The sequence below is a fragment of the Microcaecilia unicolor genome, chromosome 11 (assembly GCF_901765095.1).
Source record: "Microcaecilia unicolor chromosome 11, aMicUni1.1, whole genome shotgun sequence".
In the NCBI taxonomy this organism is placed as follows: Eukaryota; Metazoa; Chordata; class Amphibia; order Gymnophiona; family Siphonopidae; genus Microcaecilia; species Microcaecilia unicolor.
In genome coordinates, this window is record NC_044041.1 from 48116385 (window position 1) to 48141947 (window position 25563).

Consider the following 25563-nt stretch of genomic DNA (forward strand, 5'->3'; position numbering starts at 1 on the left):
TCTTCCTTAGCAATCTCTCCTCTGTACTTGTCCCATGCTTTCTTGACTTCAGACAGATCTCGGCTCTATCGCCTTCACTGGGTGGCCGTTCCACATATCCACCACCCTTTCCATAAAGAAAATATAACCTCATACTACTCCTCGGTTTCCTTTCCACCTTCCTCCTATGCCCCTCGTTCCTGTTGCAAATTTGAGTTATGTTCCTATGGTTAGGCAAAAGTTCATGAAGCCCAGCAACTTGTCGCAGAGCAGCCAGTTCCTGGCAGATCCTAAAGAGTAGATCCATTCTTGACAGGGATGAGCAGTCTCTCTCACATCTACACAGTTGCCTTACAGATTTTTTTCTCCAGAAACACATCCAAAACCATTCTGTGTAAAAGGTAAACAGGAGTATATTTTTAAAAGTTTGTGATTCCTATTTACTTAGCTGTTTAACTCAAGCATTACTGAAGGCTAACAGCACATACCGTTTGTTCTGAAAAACAGCTAATGCAGAAAATACCATTTTGTGGTGTGGAATGGGCAGGGACTGAACACTGCAGTTAAATGCAGAGGTCACCAAGGCAGATAACATTCCATTCCACATTAACTTTATGTTAGCTGCACGGAGTCCTTTCTAAAAATGCAGCAAACACCCTCCAACAATTACCATAAAGGTTTTACACCTAAAAATGCCTTAACTTTTAAAGTGCAATAAAACGCCCAATGCTCAACAACGAATACCACATGTACAATATATTGCTCTCAGTGGCAACTCTTTTCATATGAGCTTACAGTCCACAACTCACCCACCTTCTCATCAGTCTCTATGAATTACGACATCTTCCCATATACTTATTAATCTTTAATGTTAATAATGAATAACGTAATAACTTATGTTTTGTCTGGCTTTACATAATTTTTTGTTCCATAGCGTCAGCAGCAGATGAATCCAGAGACTTGTGGGATGTAACAAAGCAGTCCTTAAGTAGATGGGTACCAGAAACTCCCATGGAGAGTGCCGAAAACACCAAGAGATGCATTGGACCGAGCAGATACATCCAAACAGTAACGCCTGAAGAATGTATGCAGGTTAGACCATGATGCTGCCCTATAAGTCTCCTCCAAGGAAAAGAGCTGTGCTTCCGCCCAAGAAGTGGTGACTGCTCGCATAGAACGGCCCAGAAATGCACTGGAAAAGGTTTGCCTGCCAAGTACGCAGATGCAATAACTTCTTTAACCCATTGAGCAATTGTGGCTTTGGCAGGCACCTTGCCTTTCCATGTGCCGAAGCAAACCATGAACAAATGATCTGATCGAGAAACTCGTTGGTCACATGTAGATAGTGTATCAGAACCCAGCGAAAATCAAGCAAACGTAGAAACAAAATTCAGGATAATCCTCCTGAAAAGGTAGAAGAAACAAAGGTTGTTTAGGATGAAAGGCAGAAAGAACCTTTGGAAGAAAGGATGGAACTGAATGCAGCATAACCCCCCTTCAGCAACAACCAGAAAAAGGGATCCCAACAGGACAACACCTGAAGTTTTAAAATCCATCGGGTTGAGGTAATGGCAACCAGAAAACTGATTTTAAAGTGAAGATCTTTAGAGAGGCAAGAAAAAGACACAATCGGAGCCTTCTGCAAGGCATGAAGCACTAGATTCAAGTTCCATTCTGGACAAGGAGGATGAACTAGAGACTTCAGGTGATTGACCCCTTTCCAAAAAAAGATGACATCAGGATGAAAGACAAATGAGGAATGAAGCAGCTGACCTGTATAGCAGGTGAGAGCCACCCCCTGTTTCGCTGAGTTATAAGCCATACCGTTCACCAGGGCTTCCTGCAAAAACGCCACGCTGTGCAACAAGGAAGCATGAAATGGGGAGACAGCCCTGTCCAACTACCATGCCTCAAAAACTCACCAGATCCGCCATTGAAGTAGAATGCTTCTTTGTCTGGAGGAGAGTAGCAATTTAGCCCACTCCATAACCAGGTCATAAGACCAAAGTGGGAGGGATTTTCCATCCAACTAGCCCCTAAAGGAGTAGATCAGGACTGATCAGCAGCCGCAGCAGGTTGTCCACTTGCAGGCAGATCAGATCCACATATCACAGTCTCCGGGGCCAATCTGAAGCTATGAGATCACCAGAACTGGATGCTCCATGATCTGTCTGAGCACCCTGCCGATCATGGGCTACAGAAGGAAGACGTACAGAAGAATGCCTGCCAGCCATGGCTGGAGCAGCATATCCAGCCCTTCCGAAACACCCTCTCTTTTTCTGCTGAAAAACTGGGAACTTTTGCGTTGCGATGGGATGCCATGAAGTCCATGACCGGAATGCCCCACTTCCGAGTGACCAGCCGAAAGGCCTCTGCCGAGAGCTCCCATTCACACAGATCCAATACATTCGTGCTCAAGTAATCCACCCGGCCATTCTGCACCCCATTACGTGTGCCGCCAAGAGCTGTTGCAGATGAGTCTCCGCTCAAATAAGCCGCATTCCACCCTAGCAATTTATGCCACAGTTGTCATATTGTTGGAAAGAATGCGGACTGGTTTGCCCTCAACCAGGGCTTGAAATCCCCCAGAAGGCCTTGCGCACCACCTTGAGCTCCAACCAGTTAATCAGTCAACTCCTCCACAGTCCAGACACCTTGAGCCACCCAGTGCAGACAAAGTGCATCCAACCCCATGAGGATTTCCATAAAGGCAAGGATCACCTTTGAAATATGTATGACTGTTAAATCATATATGGTTTATCACACTCCTATATGCAACAACTAATTGATTTACCTTCACGTAATACAGTAAAAACATCTAGAGAATACCTCGCGCTCCATTATTCAAACTGCAAAGGTTTTTCTCACAAATCAATCCTTGTCACAGGCTTCACATAGAGTACCGAACTTTGGAATTCTTTACCCAAGCAAATAAAGTACTTAGAAGATTATCTGAGATTCCATAAATTATTAAAGGCTTTTCTATTAGGTATATATCCTATCAAAAGACGATAAACTAGTGTTGCCGTCTCTCTTATGTTTCAACATAACCAATACTCCAGCCTAGCTTCGACAAACACACAATTATTCTTAATATGTTAGAATTATTCTTAATATGTTAGAATGTTATAATTATCTATCACATTTATGTTTTTCTTGAACGTAAGCCACATTGAACCTGAGCTTGTTTGGGATAATGTGGGATACAAATGTTATAAATCTGTGATGACCCCATCCACCTCTGCAGAGCTAGGGGCATCCCGCATGGCAGACTGGGGGCCCGGAGCCACCAGTTTATGCTCTGGTGCACTGCTAGGAACCAAGATAACTGAATCTCATAGCCCTGAGAAACCAGAGACCAACAAATCAACAGAGTGGTGGAGGGGCCGCATGCAGGCCCTGGCCCAGGGGGACTACCTCCAAGGTCGCTGCCATCGAGCCAAGGACCTGGACATAATCCCAAACCTGAGGAAGAGAGGATCGCAAGAGGAGATAAGTTTGTGTCTGCAGTTTGACTCGCCTCTGAATGGTCAAAAACACCTTGTCCCAGGCCGTGTCGAAGCAGACTCCCAGTTATTCCAAAACCAGGGTGAGCTGTAACAGACTCTTATACAGAATGATCACCAAGCCCAACAATTACAAGAGAGCGATCACCTGCTCCGTGGTTGACAACTCTCCTGAAGCTGGAATCAACCAATCGTCCTGATAGGAATGGGCCTGAATGCCCTGCTGCTGCAAGAATGCAGCCACCACCACCATGACCTTCGAGAAGGTCCGAGGTGCCGTGACAAGACCAAAGGGTATGGCCTGAAGCTGATAATGCTGGCCCAGACTGCAGGAATCTATGAGGAGGCAGCCAAATCGGAAAATGAAAGTAGGTCCAAAGCTGTGAGAAACTCCCTTGGTTGAACTGTGGACAGAACAGACCACAACGTCTCTAGGCAGAAAAGACAGATCTTCAGGAACCTTTTGACCTTTTTGAGACAGAGAACTGGACGGTAGGAACCACCTTTTCTGGGAACGACAAAATAAATGGAATAGGGGCCTTGCCCGTGCTCCCATAAAGGCACCGAAAAGACGGCCAGTCCAGCAAGAACTGCAGAGTAACTTGAACTGCCGCCATCTTGAGCGAGTTTCCACATGGGAATTGGAGTGGCGAATGCTAATTTGTAACCTTCTCGAGGACCCATTGGTCTGAAGTGATACTGGCCCACTCCTTGTAGAACATGGACAGTCATTCTCCGATCCAGGCTGAGGAGTGGTCCAGTGCCTCATCACTACGAGGGGTGGGGCCAGAGTTGTTCTGGCCTGCTGAGCTGGGGCTCGCTTGTCAGAATGAGAGGACTGTCTAGACTTTCTAGATTTTGGCTCAGTTACCCTGCTCTATTGTCTGATGTCCCAAAAACGAGAGCAAGTTACAAAAGAAAGCCCTTAGGCTTATCCTCCAGACTGACAGAATCACCCAGATCTTTCATCTGCTTCTCCAAGTCTTCCACAAATAAGAGCTTTCCTTTAAAGGGGAGTTTAATCAAGTGCTGCTTACACACAGCATCTGCCGCCCAATGGTGCAACCAGAGGGCTAAGACCATCAAAGATATCTGCTTGGCCAACACCCGTAGCACGTCATACAAGGAGTCCACCAAATAAGCAAGACCCATCTCCACGTCCAGTAACTCCAGAGAAGCAGAAGCCTCAGAATCCTGGAATGAATCTGCCAGCTGTTGCACCCAGCTAAAGCATGCCCTAGCTGCAGATTGCTGTCTGCACAGAGAATAAAAACCTCAAATGAAAGCTTTAGGACAGATTCCAATTTCATATCTTGGACATTCTTCAATGCCACACCACCTTCCACAGGAAGTGTGGTCTTTTTGGTAACTGCTGCCTCCGACAAGTCCACCTTAGTTAAGCCAAGCTTCTCCAGTTCAGGTGTGACAACAGGGTAAAGTTGCAACATCACCTTCGTGACCTGCAGCGTAGCATCTGGGGTGATCCACCGAGTTGAGATGATCTCCTGCATCGCCTCATGAACTGGAAAAAGACTCAGGCGGCCACCTAGTGCTCGCCATCTTAGGATTTGATGAGGTCGAAATCATGAGATCAGGAGCAGAAATATTAAGCAGCTGAAGAGCCTTATTGATAAATCCTGGCAACTGTTCTTTGTGGAAAAATTGTGGTGGGATCATTGGGCTCCTCGGGGAACAGCTCACCCTCTAATTCCTCCTGTAGCTATGCAGACACCGACTGCCCAGACATTTACCATGGAAGGAGGTAGTTCTTCAATTTTTAGAAGGGAAGGTTTCCGTTTGTACATCCTTCTGATACTTTGGGTTATATTAGATTCGGAGTCGCTGTTTGACGAACAGATATCTCAGGTGGTAAGGGAAGGCTTTTATCTAAGCATCCTCAAGGCAGCATCAAGGGCATTTTTTTTAAATTCTGTGTCCTTGCATGTTTTGTTACAATTGTTTGTAATATCTAGATTGGACTATGGAAAATGTGCTAGAGTTAAGATTACCCCAATATTTGTTAAAGCATTTTGAAGACATAGCAAAACTGACCTACCAAATCGTTAAGGAGAGTGGGTTGTAGAGAACATGTGATTCCATTATATGAACAATTGGTTGTCAGTTGAATATAGGGCACCTTATAAGATTTTAACATTTGTGCATCAGATTTTATATGAAGGGATTCCTCCCTACTTGAAGTCTTTGTTATGGTAATATGCTTCTGGGAGGGTTTTGAGGTCAGGTGTGGCTAATCAGCTCACAATTCCAAATAATGTATGTGCATGCCTGACAGTTACTAGAAGTAAGGCTTCGTTTTGGCAGGCGCCTGTTCAATGGAATCTTTTGCCAGAGGAACTGCGCTTGACTTATTCAAAACAATTTAAGGGGAAATAGAAAACTTTTATAGGTGCTTAGACTGGATTAAGGGAAACTCTGCAACGTGGGCATTACTTGATAAGACAGAATGGGTGAATGTTTGGTCTAGCAGTAGATGCTTTTCCTTTGTTATTTTTAAATTATCGTAAACCACTGATTTTGTGAGAAAGGTGGTATATCAAATTTTTGTTAACTATTAAACCATTGCTGCATTTAAATTTCAGAAAGACTGATAAAATGAAGAAATCAGCAAAGTACTGTAAGGAGTAGCTGCCAAGGTCAAAATTTTGTATAAGATGTAATTATTTAAAAGATCATTTTGAAAGCCCAATAAATATATTTTATGGATTGAAAAAAATCTTTTCATAAACCGCTCACTAGTTAATTAAACCAAACGACTGCCATCGAGTTTAATGAGGATAAGATAGTAAAAGCCAAAAAAAGTATTTTTTAGAAAATGAAAAGTAGACCTTAATGAGGAACACCATGATGAGTATAAAGCACTGCAAGTAAGATGTAAAACAGTAATAAGGCAAGCCATAAGAAACTCTGAAAAGAATCTTGTGGTATTAAAAAAAAAAAAAAAGTCTGTGAGGGAGTTGGTTGGACTGGTAGATGACCAAAGGATAAGGGATATATTCAGGGAGGAAAAGGTAATAGCAGAAAAATTAAATGAACACACTGTCTCTGCTACTGAGGAGGATCTCAGCGCAGTGCCCAAACTGGAAGCCCTCTTTATGATGATTCTAAGCAACTAAAGTAAATCACTGTAAATCCAGAAGATGCAATACAGTAGAGAGTAACAAGTCACCAGAAACAGATTAGTATTCACCTCATTTCAAACATGAAATTGCTAACCAGTCAGAAAGCAGAATAGAATGACCCACAGAGTAGGGTTGTGGTCCTACCAATTTATTGCCTCACACAGCAAGACCCACTAAGGAGATGAGGGAGGGGAGAGCATTATTTATTTTATCTACTCAAGCCAAAAGATGTTCCATTGCCCCCGTTACTAGTAAATACTTAACCTATCATTAAAACAGTCTCGGTACCTTAGGAGTAAATTGTTGTTTTCTGAAAGGAGAGAGATCTACCATGAAAAGTCCCATAGGTTGGTATTGGGACATGGGCTAAATGACAGTGCTTTCAGGCACCACAATTCTAGCTCTCTCTCCCTCAGAAGTTACAGGGATCTTTCAGTTATCTTTCTTTTAGGAAACGGTTAAAGATGTATTTGTTTAAATGATTTATGTCTTAATTCTTGTTTTGGTTCATGTACTTTTGTTTTTTGTCTTCAGTTTGTTAAACCGCTTTGAACCTCTGTTTAGAATGAGTTAGGGGTACACAAGGAACATATTACATCATGTCAATTTTAATCACCTCAATTATTCGAAGTCACTAAAAAAGTAGTAGACTGAGGAATACAAACTAGGTATGTAAATGGCAGATGAAATATAATGTGGACATGTGTTAACATTACTGTTCTTAATCGTTGTTTCCCCTTTATAAAAAAAAAGGGTTCAAAGCAATGTACAATAAAGGAGTACTCCTAGTACAAGACAAAATAACATCTACCAAAAAAATATGCTTTCAATAGCTTCCAGAATTTCATATAATTTACTTCTGTCCTAATAACTAAAAGGAAAAAATTCCAAAGAGGAATTATCACAACTGTGAACAACGTATTGAATACTCTGACAAATTGTACTCTGGTATGAAATAAAGGACAAAGTTAACTGCCTTAATAATCTAGATGAAGAACCAAAGAGAGATGCAGAAATCATAATAAATCAATCAAAATGTTGTAGCATAGATTATTTGATATAATATACAGAACCCTTGTATTGGTTTCTGCAACCAGAAGCCAGTGCAACGTCTTCATGTAATTAGAAACACTGGCAAAACTATTAAATCTAAAAATAAAGTCTAACAGCAGTTTTCTGTATAAGCTGAAGTTTCTTTAAATGTTTAGCTCCAAGTCCCAAATATAAAACATTACAATAATAAAGATGGGGCAAAATCATCAATTGGACCAAAAGAGCAAAAGAATACTTAGTAAAGTAAGCCAGTATCAATCTCAACTGTTTCAATTTAAAGTGACACAGAGAAAATGTATCCCAAATACAGGTACAAAATGATCGATTCTGAATTAGACTGTCATTATGGACAATATGTTGTTAGCAGCCATGTACATTGGTCTGAAAATTACAAATCAAAACAAAGGTATCCTTTAATAATCTGCATTAAGCACACAATAGACGCTAGTGCAAAACCATGCCAACGTCTACAGAAGGCCTCAACAAATTTTCACTGAATCTAGGACACAGCCCCAAACCTTAGGAGCCAGTGGCTAAAATCTCTTTCGCTTCCCCTCCACCCCACACCCAAAGTTATTCACTGTGAAAATGAAGTGTTTGTGTTGGAGGCATGGGTCATACAGAACCCCCTCTGATCAGCAATAGCTCCTTTAGAAACTGATTTACTAAGAATCTTTTCCCTTTTAGTGACTAAAAGTTTAGTAAGTCAGTCCCCATAAGGTATGGAAGTCTTTGGAGACGGAGCCAATGCCTACTTCTAAGATGGAGCAAGAGTATGTACTCCAAACTGAGTGAAGAGAGGCAGCCAAGAACGGAAAGAGATATACTGCTAGAACCAACCTAGCCTAGTAGCCATCCATGGTGAAGTCTCAACATCCAATGTCAGAGGAGCCGGTCGGCCGAAACAGAGCAAGACATGATATCAAGAGACGTAGGCCAACCTGTCAACCAGAAATGGGGTAGAGGCGGCAACGTGCCCTGCTCCCCCCGCAGACAGAGGACACTACCAGCATCGATGGCGCCAGGCCCGCCACTCAAAATAGGAGCAATGCTGTGCATTCAGTGATGGAGTGGTAAATTGAGTGACGTCCAAGAGATGGAGCAAGGCTTGACATCCAAGAGATGAAGCGAGCCAGATAAACCCAGACATGCTGCAGGGAAATGAGAAACAGATAGGGCTTCCATGCCACCAGAACAAAGCTGCCACTGCACCAGAATGCCACCATAAAGTGGGGAACAAGGAAGCTGGCAACCTTCTCAAATCAGACCCCTAACAAGCTCCAGGAGGTAAAAGCTCCTCTGTAGCATACCAGGAAGTTTTCAAGAAACAGCCAACCAGAAAGCTGGCAAACACCGCTACAGGGATGCCCTGCAGAAGGACAAAGTGCACTGCCAGAACCAAGCGTGCAAGATTCATGCACTCACTGTACAGAAGGAGCTACTGACACCCAGTTAACCAAGATGCTGACAGCTCACTCATCTCTGGATTGATCTGTAGGACACTATGGAAATCAGCCACTTAGTCCACAAAATTAAAGTTTGGGAGCCAAGAAACAACTTAAAAATAAAAAGGACAAAGTGGATAACATGAGTAGAAGTAAAGACATGCAATACCTACAGCCAGAATGTGCTAACCTGTAGAAGACTCTTGAGGCAGCACAATAACACTAGCATCACACTCCCTAGCTACAATGAAATCAATGAAATGTTGTATTTATCTAAATGGTAAAAACGAAACAATTCACAAGAAATTCAAAACAAATAAAGCAACCAGAGCCAGAACCCTAGGCTTAAAGTCAAAATGTCCTTTCTACATCTGAGGAACTTGAGAAATATCAGAAAAAAAAAAAAAACATGGAGCCTAAAAAATTGCTTATTTAAAGAATGCAAAATGAAATCCCTATCATATTCCAGTACAAAAGTAACAAGGAGACTAGTCTTAGCTGCAATCGCTACCAGAGAGCTTTGCAAAAAAACTGACAAATTCATGTCCCTTGAATCACAAGCTCCTCTTACATTTGGGGTAGGACTACCCTGAATCCCTTTCATACTGCGGTAGTAAGCCCTAAAAATAGGGGTCAGATGGAATTAAAATCTCACGGAAATACTTCCAGACCATCTCGGTAACAAAACACAATAGGGGACCTAGGAAAGTTAAAAAATCTCAGGTTCTTTTTTCTCTTCTGTTGATTTTCCATATACTCCAGTTTCCTTGATATCATCGATCTTTCTTTAATGATATCTGCCTGTAGATGTTTCAACTCAGTCAACTATTTCTCATGTTTTCTCAACTTCTCCCAATTAGCCTGTAAAGTCTCTCCATGTTTCACAACCTTAGCTGAAATTGTACCACAATCAATCACTTAAGACTCCATAAGCCTTCTTAATGTTAGAGTCAATCACCAAAACCACCTGCCACAGGGCATCTAAATGGACTACTGCTGGCTTAGGAATATCACTGAACTTTAAGATGTTACATCAGCAAGCCTCGCCACTCCCAACTTCAACTCTGGGCACGGACTGAATCTCTGTCACAAAACTCTCCCCTGAGGTCACCAAGCCTGCAGCCCCTCCTTGGCTGAATGCCACCAAATCCACATGGGATAGCTGCTCTTCGATGCTGCTCCTCTCTGAACTGCTTCTGGGTTGCGGGGGCGCCAGCCTCTGTTCTGGGGTCAATGAAGCCCGGTCCGCACTGAGATCGGCAAACTCATTCTGCTTCTCCCCAAAAGGAGGTACCGCTGTCACAACAAGAGCAGAGATTGACCCCAGAACAATAGCCTGAATCAAGCATCGCGGGGCCCCCGGAGCATGAAGGTATGTCCAAGAGGCTCCTTTTTGTTTCCCCATGATACAAGCTCAGTGGAAACTAGCAGCACTAGGTTCTACGCTTCACTCAGGAGCTCTCCGCACTTATGTCTGTTCTCGATGCCATCTTGGCTCCCAATTTCATGCTATGTCAGTCATCATATTGAAAACCAAAGCCAGACAGGGTACAGTGGAAGGGGGTTGCTCACACCCAGGTCACACTAGCCCACCAGGGAGAGCCTGTGAGTAAGTGCCAGGGGTATGGTGTGGATGGTGCACTGTTTGGAAGGGGGGGGGTTGTTTTGTTTGAGTGGGCCTGTGCTAGGTTACATGATGGCGCAGACAGAATGGGAGCACCTGTGCTGCCACTGCACATAACACAGTGCCTGTGTGGTACACGTCTGCCCTGTGGAGTAAACGCAAGCTGGGCACACCCCCTGCACAGTATCTGCACATGCCATGAGATGAGGTTTGCATGCACTGTGTGTTTAGATACAAAACTAGTGTACTTTAGCAAAAAGGCCTCAAAATATTATGAAACTGAGAATCTCATTATGCCTCTGTATAGATCCCTAGTGCAAATGCACCTTGCATATTGTGCGCAGTTCTCTGTATCTTTTCTAGTTCCATAATATCCAGAAAAGCAAAAATTATACAGAGGACAACACACCTCCCTTATGAAAGAGGATAAACAGGTTAGGGACCTTCATTTCAGAAAAGAGCTGACAGAGGGGATATGATGGATGGGGGTGAAGGATTTAGTAGAGAATAATTGTTTAAAATCTTTTAAAAACACTAAAACAAGATGATACTCCAAGAAACAACCAGCAGACTAAAATCATATATTCTTACACAATGTACAGTTAAGCTGTCAAATATATGTTACTGCAGGATGTGGCCAAGGTAACTAATTTAAAGTTCAAGAGAGCTCTGGGCAAGTTACTAGAGGTACAATCCATATAAAAACACGACAGGCTCTGGGAAAATGTGACCAAGTAGTGAGAATGTTAAGAATAGCTGATGTTTCATGTCATAGGTCCATAAGCAGTCTGCAAAAATTACATTTGAACATCTGAAACTTTTTCATTTGTTCACATAAAAAGGATTAACTGTAATATTACAAATCATTTGCTCTAAGAGAATTAAATAAAACCTCATTTTTTTTGTATCTCGTGACATTTCCCACAATGGTCACAAATAAGCCAGGTATGAAAAACTAAGACATGTAGTATACTGTCAGAGACACAATGCTGAGCTTGATGATCTTGGTCTTAACTCAGTATGGTTTCTGCTATGTTTAACCAGCTGTACTATATGTCTTGAACACATCCTTCAGCAATCAAGTCTACATAAGAACATATCTTCAAATCGTTCCTATTCATACAAACCCTCACAAAGAACAACCATATCTCAAACAACTAATTATTACCTGAATTGGTTATTACTCTATTTACCATTAACTTTCTCTTTGCTTTATGTACAATTTCTCATTCATAATATATTTTCTAAATGTTAAACATAACATAGTTATCCCAGTATGTTTACGATACTGTAATGTAAAATTGGATTCTTACAACAAATTACTTTCTTATGCATCCTATACTGTTTATTGTAAGCCACACTGAACTCAAACTTGTTTATAACATTTATATCCCACATTATCCCAAACAAACATGAGAATAGCCATACTGGTCAGACAAATGGTCCATTTAGCCCAGTATCCTGCTTCCAGCAGTGGCCAATCCAGATCAAAAGTACCTAGCAGAAACCCAATTAGTAACGACATTCCATGCTACTAATCCTGAAGCAAGCAGTGGCTTCCCCATGTCTATCTCAATAGCAGACTATGGACGTCCAAACCTTTTTTTAAACCCAGACACGCTACCGCTGTAACCACATCCTCCAGCAGCAAGTCCCAGAGCTTAACTATTCTTTGAATGAAAAATTATTTCCATGTAATTTCATGGAGTGTCCCTTGGTCTTTGTACTTTTTTGAAAGAGTGATTTACTTTTACCCGTTCTACACCACTCAGGATTTTATAGAAAACCATATTTCCCCCCCCTCCCCCGCTTCCAAAGACTTGCTTGCAGTTTGTTCTAAACTTTTTCCCTAGAGAAGTGGTTAAGTCATTATTCTAAACTGCACTCGGTGTTACACCCAAACTGGAAACCCACATAGCCAACCATCACTGATGTAATGTTGTAATATTGCCAATAACTGATGAAATACCATTTGGCTATAGGATGTTTTTACTTAATTTAAAAGCATTTAATCACCTTTCAAGGAAAACAATCCATCAAGATTTTATATTATATTTAGTATTGTAAATAACAATGTTACATCTCAATGACAGACCATGAAGGCAATATACAAAATTATCACCAATCTGTCTACAGATTTTCCAAGTGTGTCAACACACTAGTTATTCTGCTTAAATGCTTGATAAAAGAACCATATACCGGTAGCCATATTGTCACCATGTTCCTTTATTATAGAGGGAATTTATGTTGCCAACTGGAATCTTGAAAAACATAAGACAAAGACCAATGCTCAACATTCCTGGCCCTTCGACAAACAGGCACAAACTTGGGGGAAAAAGGAACAGAGTCCGCATCCACCTCCAAACCCCCCCCCCCCACCCCCAACATAGACGGACCTACGCAGCAGTCTAATTCAGCTTCCCCTTCCTGTGTGTCGGCGCTTCCAAAGTGGCAGTTGCCGCACTGCAGGAAACCGACAGGTCAGCTGAGCCCACCACTGCATCATCCCGCACGTCCAACGGTCCCTCAAAGGTCTGGAGAAGCCCCAAAGGCCTGAGGGGAGGGGAGAGTCCCACCGACAAGCACTGCATACCCACGAATACGAAGAATTACAGCTCCCACACCGGTGGCAGTGCTTGATGGCCTCAGCCAGCACAGACATAGCAGGCTTGGTTTTGTTTTTATACTCACTCCTGTCACTGCAAGAATCCAAGCAGAGTCCCAGGTGCTATGAACAGGGCACAAACAGCCCTGAACTCTCCATTACCTCCCAACAAACAATCTGTGCAAGCCAGCCTCAGCGAGGAAAGGCAGCTGCCTGACCTTGTTGGAGTTTTAAAAAAAATAAAAAGAGGCAGGAGATATCCAGCAAAATGAGGCAGGGAACCAGGAAAAAGGAAAGAGAGATGGGAAGGGACCTAGCGCCATCAGGGGAATACTGAGCCTGCCAAAAAGACTCAACCCCCTGAGATCAAATGACCACTGCAGGCCAGAAACAAGCATCAATCCAGATACCAACTGGGTATGCCTGACCACCTGCTAGATACAGAGAATACTGGAAGTGAATCTACTGCATAAGGTACTACCCTGTTTCCCCGAAAGTAAGACATCCCCCGAAAATAAGACCTAGTAGAGGTTTTCCTGAATTGGTAGATATAAGGCCTCCCCCTCCGTCGCTCCCGGAGCTAACCTTAAACGCCTCCTTTCACCTTCGCAGCAAGCAGCAGCAGGGCAGACCTATCCTTCCTTCTGTGCCCTGCCCTCGCGGACGTTACGTCAGGCGAGGGCGGGACACGGAAGGAAGGAGTGGCCTACCCTGCTGCTGCTTGCTGCAAAGGTGAAAGGAGGCGTTTAAGGTTAGTTCTGGTAGGGCGGGCGGGCCAACCCCGATGTTTCCCCGAAAAATAAGACAGCCCCTGAAAATAAGACCTAGCGCATTTTTGGGAGCAAAAATTAATATAAGACAGTGTCTTATTTTCGGGGAAACACGGTATATGGCACAGCTCTGGCGTTCTCTATCTCCACCTGCTGGTAGGAGAACAAATCCCAAGTCTCCGGATTCACCTGCGGGACGCTATGGAATGAACCTTTCATACAGAAACCAATATAAACCTCTTTTATACCCAGATATGCTATTAATCAACCACAATCTCTGGAATACATCCCACAGCTTCATTTCTGAAATCTGTTTTAAATCTGCTACCTGAGAAGTTTCATAAGACTAGTTTATCATCTGTCTGTATTGAAGGCTTTGCAAAATGGTATGCTTAACACACACACACACATTTTGATTGACTGTATATTCAAAAGTGCTTAACATCTTTGAGTGTCCTTTACAAATACCACAATAGGCATTTTCTTTATAGCAATGTAAGCTAAGGATCATTTCTTACATTTATACAAGGCTACACCATGGTAACTTATGACTTTACCTAGACATCAAGGCCATTAATCACAGTTAACTGTAGCTTTTTACTTCATCTGTCTTGAACAGAAAACCACATTACAACTTATATTGGGATTTATTAACCACCTTTATGAAGAGATTCACCCAAGGTGGTATACAGCAGGTACAATTTTAACATAAAACTTACAATTTTGTTAACAGCATAATAGTAAAATGACCAAGTATAAACAAATACAATAATTGAGGTAAACCTGAAAAATTTAAGTCAGCTATAAAAACTTGGTTATTCCACAATGCTTTCAATGTACCATAGGATGTTTGCGCAGAAGATTCTGCATGTTCTTTTACATTGCTCCAACTCCCTCCCTTTCCTTAACTGGATTTTTCTTCTACACAACCCCGTCTCTTCTCTCCACCTACTGTTGCAATATTTTGTGTCTGAATGAATGTATAGCGAAGTTACTTACCTGTAGCAGGTATTCTCGGAGGACAGCAGGCTGATTGTTCTCACATATGGGTGACGTCCACGGCAGCCCCAGGTCTGGAAAATCTTCCTAGTAACAAAAGTTGCTCAAGCCTTCGAGCGCGCGGGTGTGGCCATCTTCCTGCCCGTCACGCAAGAGTCCCGCTTCAGTCTTCTTTTTTCCACGGTCAACAGCGGCTGTTTACGGCGGTTCTGTGCCCCAGAAAAGAAAAGCCTTCGTTTTTAGTCAGCTTTTTGCCAGTTTTTTCTTTGTTGTGCTCCTTTTTTTTTTTTTTTTTAGAAAAACTGAGCTTTTTCCCTTAGTTTCTTTAGTTTTTGCCTCAAGTTTCCTTTCGTCATTGTGTGTAGCCATTTTGGCCGCCCGTACGGGTTTTCTCCCTTTTTTGTGCCCTTCCTTTGGCACCATCGTGACTTTTGATTTTGCCGCCGCTATTTTTCCGTCGATGACATCGAGGCTCGCCAGTGGCTTCAAGAAGTGCACTCGGTGCAACCGGGCAATCTCAGGCACCGACCCTCATGCATGGTGTATCCAGTGCCTTGGGCCTGACCATCGCCCAGACGCATGTAAGTTGTGTCTTAGCCTTAAAAAGCGGACACAAGCGTTGAGACAAGCTCAACGGGAATGCCTGTTTGGAGCTTTGCCCGGTACTTCGACGTTGACAGCGGTGCCGATGCCAGCACTGGAGAGTGCATCGACCTCAGGAGCGCAGGTAATGGATGCCAGAGACCATCACATGCTGGCGGCAGTGAACCATCGAGTGGGTCTCCACCTGCCTCAAGGGCTCCTGCGGTGCAGGCCCATCGGGACCGATCCCTTTTGGACCCGACCCCGAGGAAGCGTGTGGATTCCATGTCCTCCTCGTCGGTACCACAGAAACACCGTTATCGGTCTCCTTCTAGTCATGATACCGAGAGCTCCGGGGTGTCGAGGGAATCGGCCCCCGTGAAGCTTCGATGCCGGGAGGACCGCTCACCCTCTATACAAGAGGTGTCAATGCGCCTGTCTCCGGACAGCCTGGTACCGCCTCCTCCTCCTCGGTCCATGCCATTCTTCCAGGGATCCTGAAAAGACTGCTGCGACGTCTGTTCTGGTACCGGAGGTGCTTGCGCCGACGCTACCGTCGATAGACGCGGCAGCTGACTCCCCACCTGTGGTGAGGCCCTCGACGTCGGTGCCGCCTGCAGCATCAGCCTCAGCTGCCCCCCCCCCCGGGCTCTCTGTCGACGTCAATGGAGGGAGCTTCATCGCCGCCAGCACGGGAGTCAACCTCTCGGCATTGCCATCGAGGACATAGCTCCTCGGCGTCGAGATGGGCTCGGCTTCAGACTGCAGTCAGAGAACTCCTGTCCGATACCAAAGGGGAGGCCTCGTGGGAGGCAGAGGAGGATCCAAGATATTTCTCTTCTGAGGAGTCTTGTGGCCTTCCTTCTGATCCTACTCCTTCACCAGAGATAACGCTTTCTCCCCCGGAGAGTTTGTTTTTCTCGTCCTTTGTCCGGGAAATGTCTACGACCATTCCCTTCCCGGTGGTAACTGAGGATGAGCCCAGGGCTGAGATGTTTGAGGTCCTGGACTATCCTTCGCCACCTAAGGAGTCATCCACTGTTCCTATACAGTACATAAGGTCCTTAAGCAGACACTGTTGAGGAACTGGATGAAACCACTATCTAACCCCACCATTCCTAAGAAGGTTGAGTCCCAGTATAGGATTCATGGGGATATTTTGTGTCTGAATGAATGTATTACTTATTATATTGTACTACTTTCCTATCATTATGCTGTAGTTCCTTTCATCTCTTATTTTATGTTTTATTATTGTACACAACCTAAATCTATTTTTAGTTAAGGTGGTATATCAAACTATCCTAAATAAACAAACTGAAACCTAATACTAAGACTACCAATAAAACAGGATCAAAAATATATACCACAGCACTGAAATTCAAATAACAGATACATAATATGTCAGCATAATATTAATTAAAATTATAACTTCTTATTGCCCGCCATATACCTTAGCAGACATTACAACATTCAAACATAGTTATGATACTAATGCTTTTCTACAATACAGCTTACCATATAGCTGAGGGGACAAGTGCAGATATATAGATGGGGACAAGAAGCACGATACATACAGTCAGTTAGGATAAATAGGTAGGTGGCTAAACTCAAGGCAAGTTCTTTGTACAGTTAAATAAGAACAAAATGATCTAAGTTGCAGCATGTGTAGCAAACTAGTCCAGGTGCAGAATGAGTATATAGTCAGTCACCCTATGTGTTAAAGGCTTGAGAGACAAGTCAGGCTTTCACCTGCTTCCAATTTCCAGTCTTTGTAATATATACAAACTAGTTGAGAGACTAGCTTAAAAAAGGGGGACGCAGCACTTCCACGAACACAGCCAAATGAACAGGGAGTGGAAGACTCCAAAGGAGGGGTCCCAACAAGACCAACAATTGCAAAAATGTGTGTGAAAACATGCCAACATTCTTACTAAAATGATTTAAACAAACGTGTGCAATGTTATATAGCAAACCAATAAACTATGGTGCAGCTGAATCAGTAAATACAAATGTAATCTTTAATGAGCAGTTTTATGCCATTTCCTGAATTTGTTAAAAGGATAGTATATCTGTGTCAATGAGATTCCCTGGTGCTGATATGAGAAAGATATGCCTGCTTTCTAAAAACTTTGAATACACCATGCCTGTTTGTTTTTCCTACATCAAGTATCTTTAACGAATTACTTCAGATCAAAACAAGATGCTGATGTGAAATACTAATTTATCTTTAATGTTCTAAAATTTGCATTGACCCAGACACAAATTGGTATTAGAATAGCAACCGGCAGCACAAACGGAAACTAGAGCTGTTAAATGAAATTTCACTTCCCTTGGGTTATGTTGTATCTCTGTTATTAGGCGAAGCAGACACATAAGGCATGTTTATGCATGCTGAGAGTAAGTTTAACATGCAGTCAACAAGGAGGAAACCGAGAGTGAAATGAAAATACCTCTGGGTATTTCTGCATGTGATGATAAACATCTGCAAGCAAGCAGACCGATAGTAAAATATAAATGTATCTATATACCTATATATTTTTTTTTTGCAATAAAACTAAAATATAAATTCATCTATATACCTATATATTTTTTTTTTGCAATAAAACTACATTTACAACAGCAGGCCAAGAACAGATCTTTTTCAAATGAGTGTAGAACTCAAAACTGAATCTATCATAAATGTGGTCTTACCTCCCTCTATTAATGGCATTTCCTTTTGCAGTTAACTGAAAAAGCATTGGGCACATACATCAAATTTAAGTGCACTTCTGTGTTTATTTTATTCTAACATATGAAAAATTACATTTGAGCACAATGCATTTAGAATTGGCCAAGATCTTCTTCATTCAAATTTCATTCCAGATGAGATGAAAAGCAGAATTAGTTTAATAGTCTTATCTAGGAGTCAACAGGCATAATATTAACTGTCAAGATTTCTAACAAGTAACCAAGTGCAACTATTGTGAAAAGAAGCAACAGTTAATTAAAAAAAAAGTAAAGTTCCTACAGTATCTATCTAGACAATCTGGAGCAGTTCCCACAGGAACTGTCTACATCATATTTTCCTGTTGTTTAGGAAAGACCTCCTTTTGCTAATGCTCACCATCCCTTTAGACTTTGCACAATAATGGAAGAACAGTTAATCTTATCACTTAGTTTTGGGACATATATAGTCCAGTGAAAAGCCTAGCACTTTAACTATAGAAATATTTGACCTGAATTATGTGGGTATATAAGAAAGAAAGAACATTTGTGAATTATACACACACAAATATACCATTCAAGGCATAACCTAGAGTTTCTCAAAAATGTCACCTGTATAAGTCAGCTTTTATGAATCATTATTCATTAAATTTTCCGTCAAGTAAGCTGGTAAATCACATCTTAAACTGAGCAGTAAAGGCTGCTAAAAAAAAAAAAAAAAAACTGCAAAGCAAGAGACTAAACCAACCACTGGCTGCAATATTTAGTCCAATAAAAAGGTATTTTATTTTCTATATTTTGTTTCTATTACCTTACAAAAAAAGAATAATTTGAGGCAAATGCACATGCATAAATAGTAAAGCTCATATTAAAACACTGGAATTATATATTAGAACTAATGAAGTTATCACAGTATTTAAGGGGAAAAAAAGCTGCTTAAATGCCAATGCAGTATTCTCAACTAGGGGGAAGTAAAGGCGAGTTCCTCAAAGAAGACTCTCTGCTGGCTAGATTGTGCTGCTCAGTAAAATACGATCAAAGTCTGCCTTGTAAACTGACTTTCAGAAACCAAGCCTCATCCATCACTCACACATCTAACACTATGGAGAAAGCCAGTAAGGTGGGGGGGCACAAGAGGGAATAAAACAAAACATGTTTCCGATAGTCTATTGCACAGAGACATAGGAAAACACGGTACACTTTCTCAAGATCTAGAAAAATAACATATTACAAACATTATTTAGTTTGAAAGCGTTTCGTTAGGACATTCTGTCATGGGAGCGGCTCACGTTGCTATTATAAAAACTAAAATATGCAAAAACGACATATATTGAAATATATTAATTCCACGCACATTTATTTCAAAGTTGCAACAAGAGCTGCAGGAAGTATCCAAAACGTCCTTTAAAATGGATACTAAAACGCAGCCCTAGAAATTAATTATTCGGGATGGAGAGGAGGGGGTTAAAGTTTACCCACAGTTAACTCAGACGGGATAAAATGGATTAATACAAGCGGGGGGGGGGGGGGGGGGGGAATATATATAAGCTCTAATGGTGGCCGCCCAAAAGCGACTAACAGATCCTCAGAAAATGCCGTCTCCCAAACCGCTAAGTGAAGCTTAAAGATAACGGGGCGCGGCCAGGCGCCGCCTCCCTCACCGCCGTCAAGTCGGCCAGCCGGTCCCTCATCCCCGAAGCCTCCTCGCACACTCCACGCTGCCACCGCTCCTAGCCCCCCGGCCGCCCGCGCCTCATGAACCAGCAGCAGCAACAACCTGGTCCCCGACGCTCTAATTCAAGAGGCTTCCGTTGCCAATGGCCGGGGGGGAGTTCCTTAAGCCGCTCGCAGACACTGGGAAGAGAGGCGGGCCACAAGAGGAGGTGGGAATCGCATCGCCTAACCAGCCTCGGCTTGTCAGCTGGGCCCAATCGCGCTCCGTACCCGCCCCGCTGCTATGGCAACCGCCGCCCGGGCCCCTGTTCTACGCTTGCGCGGAGACTCCAGTTGCCACCCCCACCACCTCCCGAGCTAAGGTGGGACCATGGTGGAAGGGGGCGCAGCTATGCAAAACAGTAGGAGGCGGGGATTGTGAGTTGAAAAGACCGCCTACTCCATCGGGTGCCCAGTGTACGTGCGTGATGAATACCCAAAGATGACGTCAGAGCGCTTGGCAGGAGCAGGGAATGAATGCTATTGCTAACGTAACTACATCCCCACTGGTTTCTGAATTGAAAGATTTGGAGGCGACAATCCAAAGTGCTATTTTCACAAATAATATCTGCCTTTGCCAAAAAAATGATCAAGTTCTACAACCCTTCTGGAGGTAATTTTACAATAGGGCGCCTAGATGAAAAATCTAAAAAGTATTTATTTTATAAAGGCAACCCTAGTAGAGCAGAAATCCTCATGCACAAAGTAACACCTGCTTTGAGGAAAGTGTTAATTTGCTATGTACTTGTCTATTTTATAAAATATGTGCCTACATCATCAGCTTTCTGGATCTATCTACATGTAGATTAAAAAAAAAAAGACCTGGGATGAAAACAAAGGATCTCTAATTAGAAAATGGATGGCATAACCCCCCCCCCCCCCCCTAAACAAATAACTGCATGTGTATAGATGTGTCAGTGACCCTTAGATGGTGGCTCCAGCTGTGATAAACTAGGTCTGGTGCTGGGCAGTATGGTCTGTGTCCCGTATCTGACAATCCAGTTTAAATGGGCTGGAAAAGGCTTTGACAGCAACCTCAGTGGTTGGAACCTGAGGACAGTGCTGGGCAGACTTCTGTGTCCCGCAAATTACAAGATGGATAGGTTGGAGTAGAGTTCAACAACAACTCCAGAAACACCATGATCAGAGCCGTAGCGAGGGGAGCTGACACCCGGGGTGGGTCACCGCTGCGCACCCCCCCCCCCCGGGTGCAGCACGGTGCACCCTCCTCCCGCTGGAGCGCACCCCCCCCCCGGAGCGCATACCTGCGGCGAGGGACGGGCGGGAGGGCCGATCTGCCCCGACTGCACGTTGCTGGGGTGTGTCGGCTCCGCGCTGGTTCACTGCTCTCTCTGTCCCAGAACAGGAAGTAACCTGTTCCGGGGCAGAGAGGGCAGTGCACCAGCGCGGAGCCGACACCCCCCAGCGGCGTGCACCTGGGGCGGACCGCCCCCCCACCCCCCTTCCTACGCCACTGACCATGATCAAGTATTTTACATCACAATCACTGTTAATTTAATCAATTGATAGTGAGTGTGACAGTTGGGCAGACTGGATAGACCATTCAGGTCCTTATCTGCAGTCACTTACTATGCTATGAGCAGGGCTTTTTTTGAGGGGATACTTGGGGGTACTGAGTACCGGCACCTTTTCCACTGTCTGCTAAAACTGACCCATGAATCCCAAGTTTTAATGAAAGAGCTCAGACTCCACACACCAATTCTGCCTTGCCATAGGTTCTGTGACTGATTGCAGGAGGCCTGGCTATTGTGGGGTGGGGCCCTCAGTAATTACCCCACCCCTGAAGGGTAGCCTGGCATTTGAGTACCGGCACCTTTTTTGCTAGAAAAAACACGCTGGCTATGAGGCTCATTTTCAAAGCACTTAGACTTACAAAGTTCCATAGGTTACTATATAACTTTCTGATGATAAATGCTTTGAAAATATGCTTCCACGTTACCTTCCAGGCACCTCCTTCTTACATGTAAATACTTCCTATGCTATTGTATAAGTACCCCTTTCCACTTCTATAACCCTGCACATAGAACATAAGAGTAGCCATACTGAGTCAGACCAATGGTCCATCTAGCCCAGTATGTTTTTCAAACAGTGGCCAAGCCAAGTCACAAGTACCTGGCAGAAACTCAAATCGTGGCAAGACTCCATACTACAAATCCCAGGGCAAGCAGTTGCTTCCTATGTCTGTCTCAATAGCACACTGTGGACTTTTCCTCCAGGAATTTGTCCAAACCTTTCTTAAACCCAGTTACACTAACTGCTGTTACCACATTCTGTGGCAAAGAGTTCCAGAGCATAACTATTCGTTGAGTGAAAAAAATATTTCCTCCTATTTATTTTAAAAGTATTTCCATGTAACTTCCTCAAGTGCACAATGGTATAAGAACACTTTTCTGCATATAAAAACAAGCTTAACATATGGAAAATATTTTTTTAATTGACAGCTTGTATTCTAAAACATCTGCCTGTCCCTTTCCTTCCACCAGCTACCTCAGCTTCATGTATATTTACCCACCTTCTGAACCACATAGACTACATACATCTGATGAAGTGGACATTGTCCTTGAAAGGTCATGCTTCAATACCTGTTCCTTCAATTTCTAGACAAGTTGTAAAGTAACATGAAATGCTAAAAAAGAAAAAAAATAAGGCTCTCAGAACAAATTTAGCAAAGCTATTATACTGCAATAGAACCAGTTCACACGACTACACAAGTATAACTCTAGATATAAAAAGGTAGCACTGTAAATACTATACCAGTTCCTACAGCACCAGTTCTATTAGGAAGAGCTCTTACTGTCTCAATGTGTATTTTCTGATTTTTTTCCCTACCTGTAGACATTCACACTGAGTTAGTGATAGGGGGATTGCACTATTCACTGTGGATTATCTTTCCCCTATTGAATTGCATGCAGATTCCTTATCATATCTAGAATCTATTAGTAAAATTGCCATTGGTTATTTAATTACATATTACATAAGTACATGAATGTTGAATACCCAAAGGATACTACCACTACTGTATATTCTCCCCCATCCTTTTCCTCCAACTGCTGGATTCTCTATTGCAAAACTGTATCTGAAGTGGTGGTTACCTTCCCCAACCTCCTTCAGTTAAGTGTGTTGAATTTCCACATAGATAATCTATAATGTTGTGACAGAAACTTTCTTTCCCGTATTACTGATCTTGGATTTACACAGCATATTTCTTTCCTGACTCATAATGCTGGATCTGGTTCTTTCTGTGGTTAGTACCAATTTGGTTTCCTTGTCACATTTTGTAGCTAAACCTTTTCAATGGACTGACCGCTACATTGTTTCTTTTCCACTGTCAGTCCCATATACCCTTCCCAAAAAGACCTCAGCTTCACCCATTAGAAGGGATGTCTCTCAGACTGACTTCTATCCCCCCTGATTTTACTTCTCTACCACTAGAAGAGCAAGTTACTTCATGGAACTCTATTCTAAAGTCCCAATCGGGTATAAGTGCTGCACAAAGAAATGTGAAATATTATTTCCCTTCACATAAGCCCTGGTTCAGTCATAGCTTGCATGTTCAGAACATGAGACACTGAAAAACATTGGCAGAAACATAGGACTTCAACATCCTTCAGGTTGTGCAAAGCTAGTTACTTGAAAAAAAGCTAAGGAAGCTTTTATTACTTTCTCTATTTTCTGTCCTTTCAGATTTATTCTTTCTTGGAAATAAGATATTTCTTCAATGTACACCAACACCTGAATATCTAAAAAAATTGTTTTCCACCAAGGTGTCCCTTTGACACTCCTTTTTCTCTTTGTCCTCTGGTATTCATCAATCCCTTTGAGGGTCATAGGTTCCCCCTTTCCTTTGTGCTTTGGTAGACTCTTCTGAGCAAAATATTGGCCTTCAATCTAGCTCATGGGGATCCTTTAATTTACTCTCCTCTAGGGCCTTTAACTAGATGGACAATAACTTGTGTCCTAGATCCAGTTCCTTCTTCCTGGATCACATCTTGTCAAGGCCTTATTTCCACTGGCTATGCTCATGAAATATATAACAGCCTTTCTTGTGGAGTTTTTCCTGAAAGCTGGAAACAGGACACTGTCCATCTTATCCTTAACAAGTCTTCTCTAGACCCACATTAATAACCAAGTATCTCCTAGTTTCTAATCTGTATTTAATTTCTAAGTTAGTAGAGCACATTGTCTTCCACCAGTTGCTTCAGTATGTAATCAATACTAATGTTCTACACCAGCGGTTGGGCAACCTGCGGACCACAGGCCGAATGATGCCTGTCATTGAATTTTATGCAGCCCGTGAGATGGTTCCACATAGACTTATAAATAAGTTGAGTGCCCAGGTATGGGCCCTGAAGTGACTGGCTGAGTTAGGAATTGGTTGAGTGGGAGGTGATAGAGGAGCTCACTCTGAGGAAAGAGATGTTACCAATGGTGTGCTGCAAATTTTGTTTCTTGTGCTTGTTCTTTTTAAAATTTTTGTAAGTGCTATTGCTGAAGGGCTGTCTGGTAAGATTTTCCTCTTTGTAAATAATACCAAAATCTGCAATAGGTAGACACCCCTGATGGTGTGGATAACATGAGGAGGCACCAGAATGATCCAGAATCTAGCAGCTAAGAGTTAATGCTAAAATATGCAGGGGCATGCTTTTGGGCTGCAAAAACCCAGTTTAGAAGCTGAAGTACTTTTGTGCATGAAAGAGGAGCAGGGCTTCGGTTTGATGGTATGTGATGATCTTAAGGTGACCAAACAGGTAGAAAAGATGATGGCAACAGCTAGAAGGATGCTTGGGTGCAATGGCAAAGCTAGGACTGATTGGCCCCCCGAGGCTGACATATCTATCAGTTACCTCTCCCCTGAGGCTAGTATCTCTTTCAGTTGCCTCTCTTACCCCCCCAAGTCTGGCATATCTCATTGTAACTCCCCCCCCCCCCCATAGGTCATACATCTTTCCCTCTGCCCCAGCTCAGCCCTACAAGTTTACAGTAGATCACAGGCATTCAGTTTCAGTGATGCAAATGCACGCTGCTTCTGGCAAGCTGGCACCCTCAGGCTTCCTACTTCTGTGTCTTGCCTCCTCTGATGCAACTTCCCATGGGCAGGATGCAGAAGAAGGAAGGCTGAGAGGGCTGACCGGCCAGAATCAGTATCATGTGTTTGCATCACTGCTGCTGAATGCTGGTGATCCATTGTAAACTTGCAGGCCAGGGAGACGGCAAAAGAAAGATGCAGGAGGGGAGGGGAGGGGAGGGAAGGGAAAGAAAATATGCCGCAGGGGCTGCGAGCAGGGAGAAGAGTGGCACAGCAGGTGGCCCCTATCATTGGGTGGCCCTGGCTTTTTGTCAGGCTCACTTAATGGTAGGTACACTTCTGCTTGGGTGCATAGGGAGAAGAATGTCCAGCGAGGTGATAATGCCTTTGTGTAAGT

At 43.1% G+C, this 25563-nt stretch overlaps 1 protein-coding gene across 2 annotated transcripts in view; it reads right to left on the bottom strand.

The window, feature by feature from the left end:
- The window catches only part of STX2 (syntaxin 2), a 111914-nt gene extending 91549 nt beyond the window's left edge, over positions 1 to 20365 (bottom strand). The window contains exon 1 of one of the 2 annotated variants that reach the window (XM_030218192.1): positions 20068 to 20363. In XM_030218192.1, the coding sequence (XP_030074052.1) occupies positions 20068 to 20097 (30 nt within the window). In that variant the 5' untranslated portion in view covers positions 20098 to 20363. Of the gene's footprint in view, positions 1 to 20067 lie in introns of both variants that reach the window. The other variant, XM_030218191.1, reaches the window with a different exon arrangement.
- Positions 20366 to 25563: the final 5198 nt, after the last annotated feature.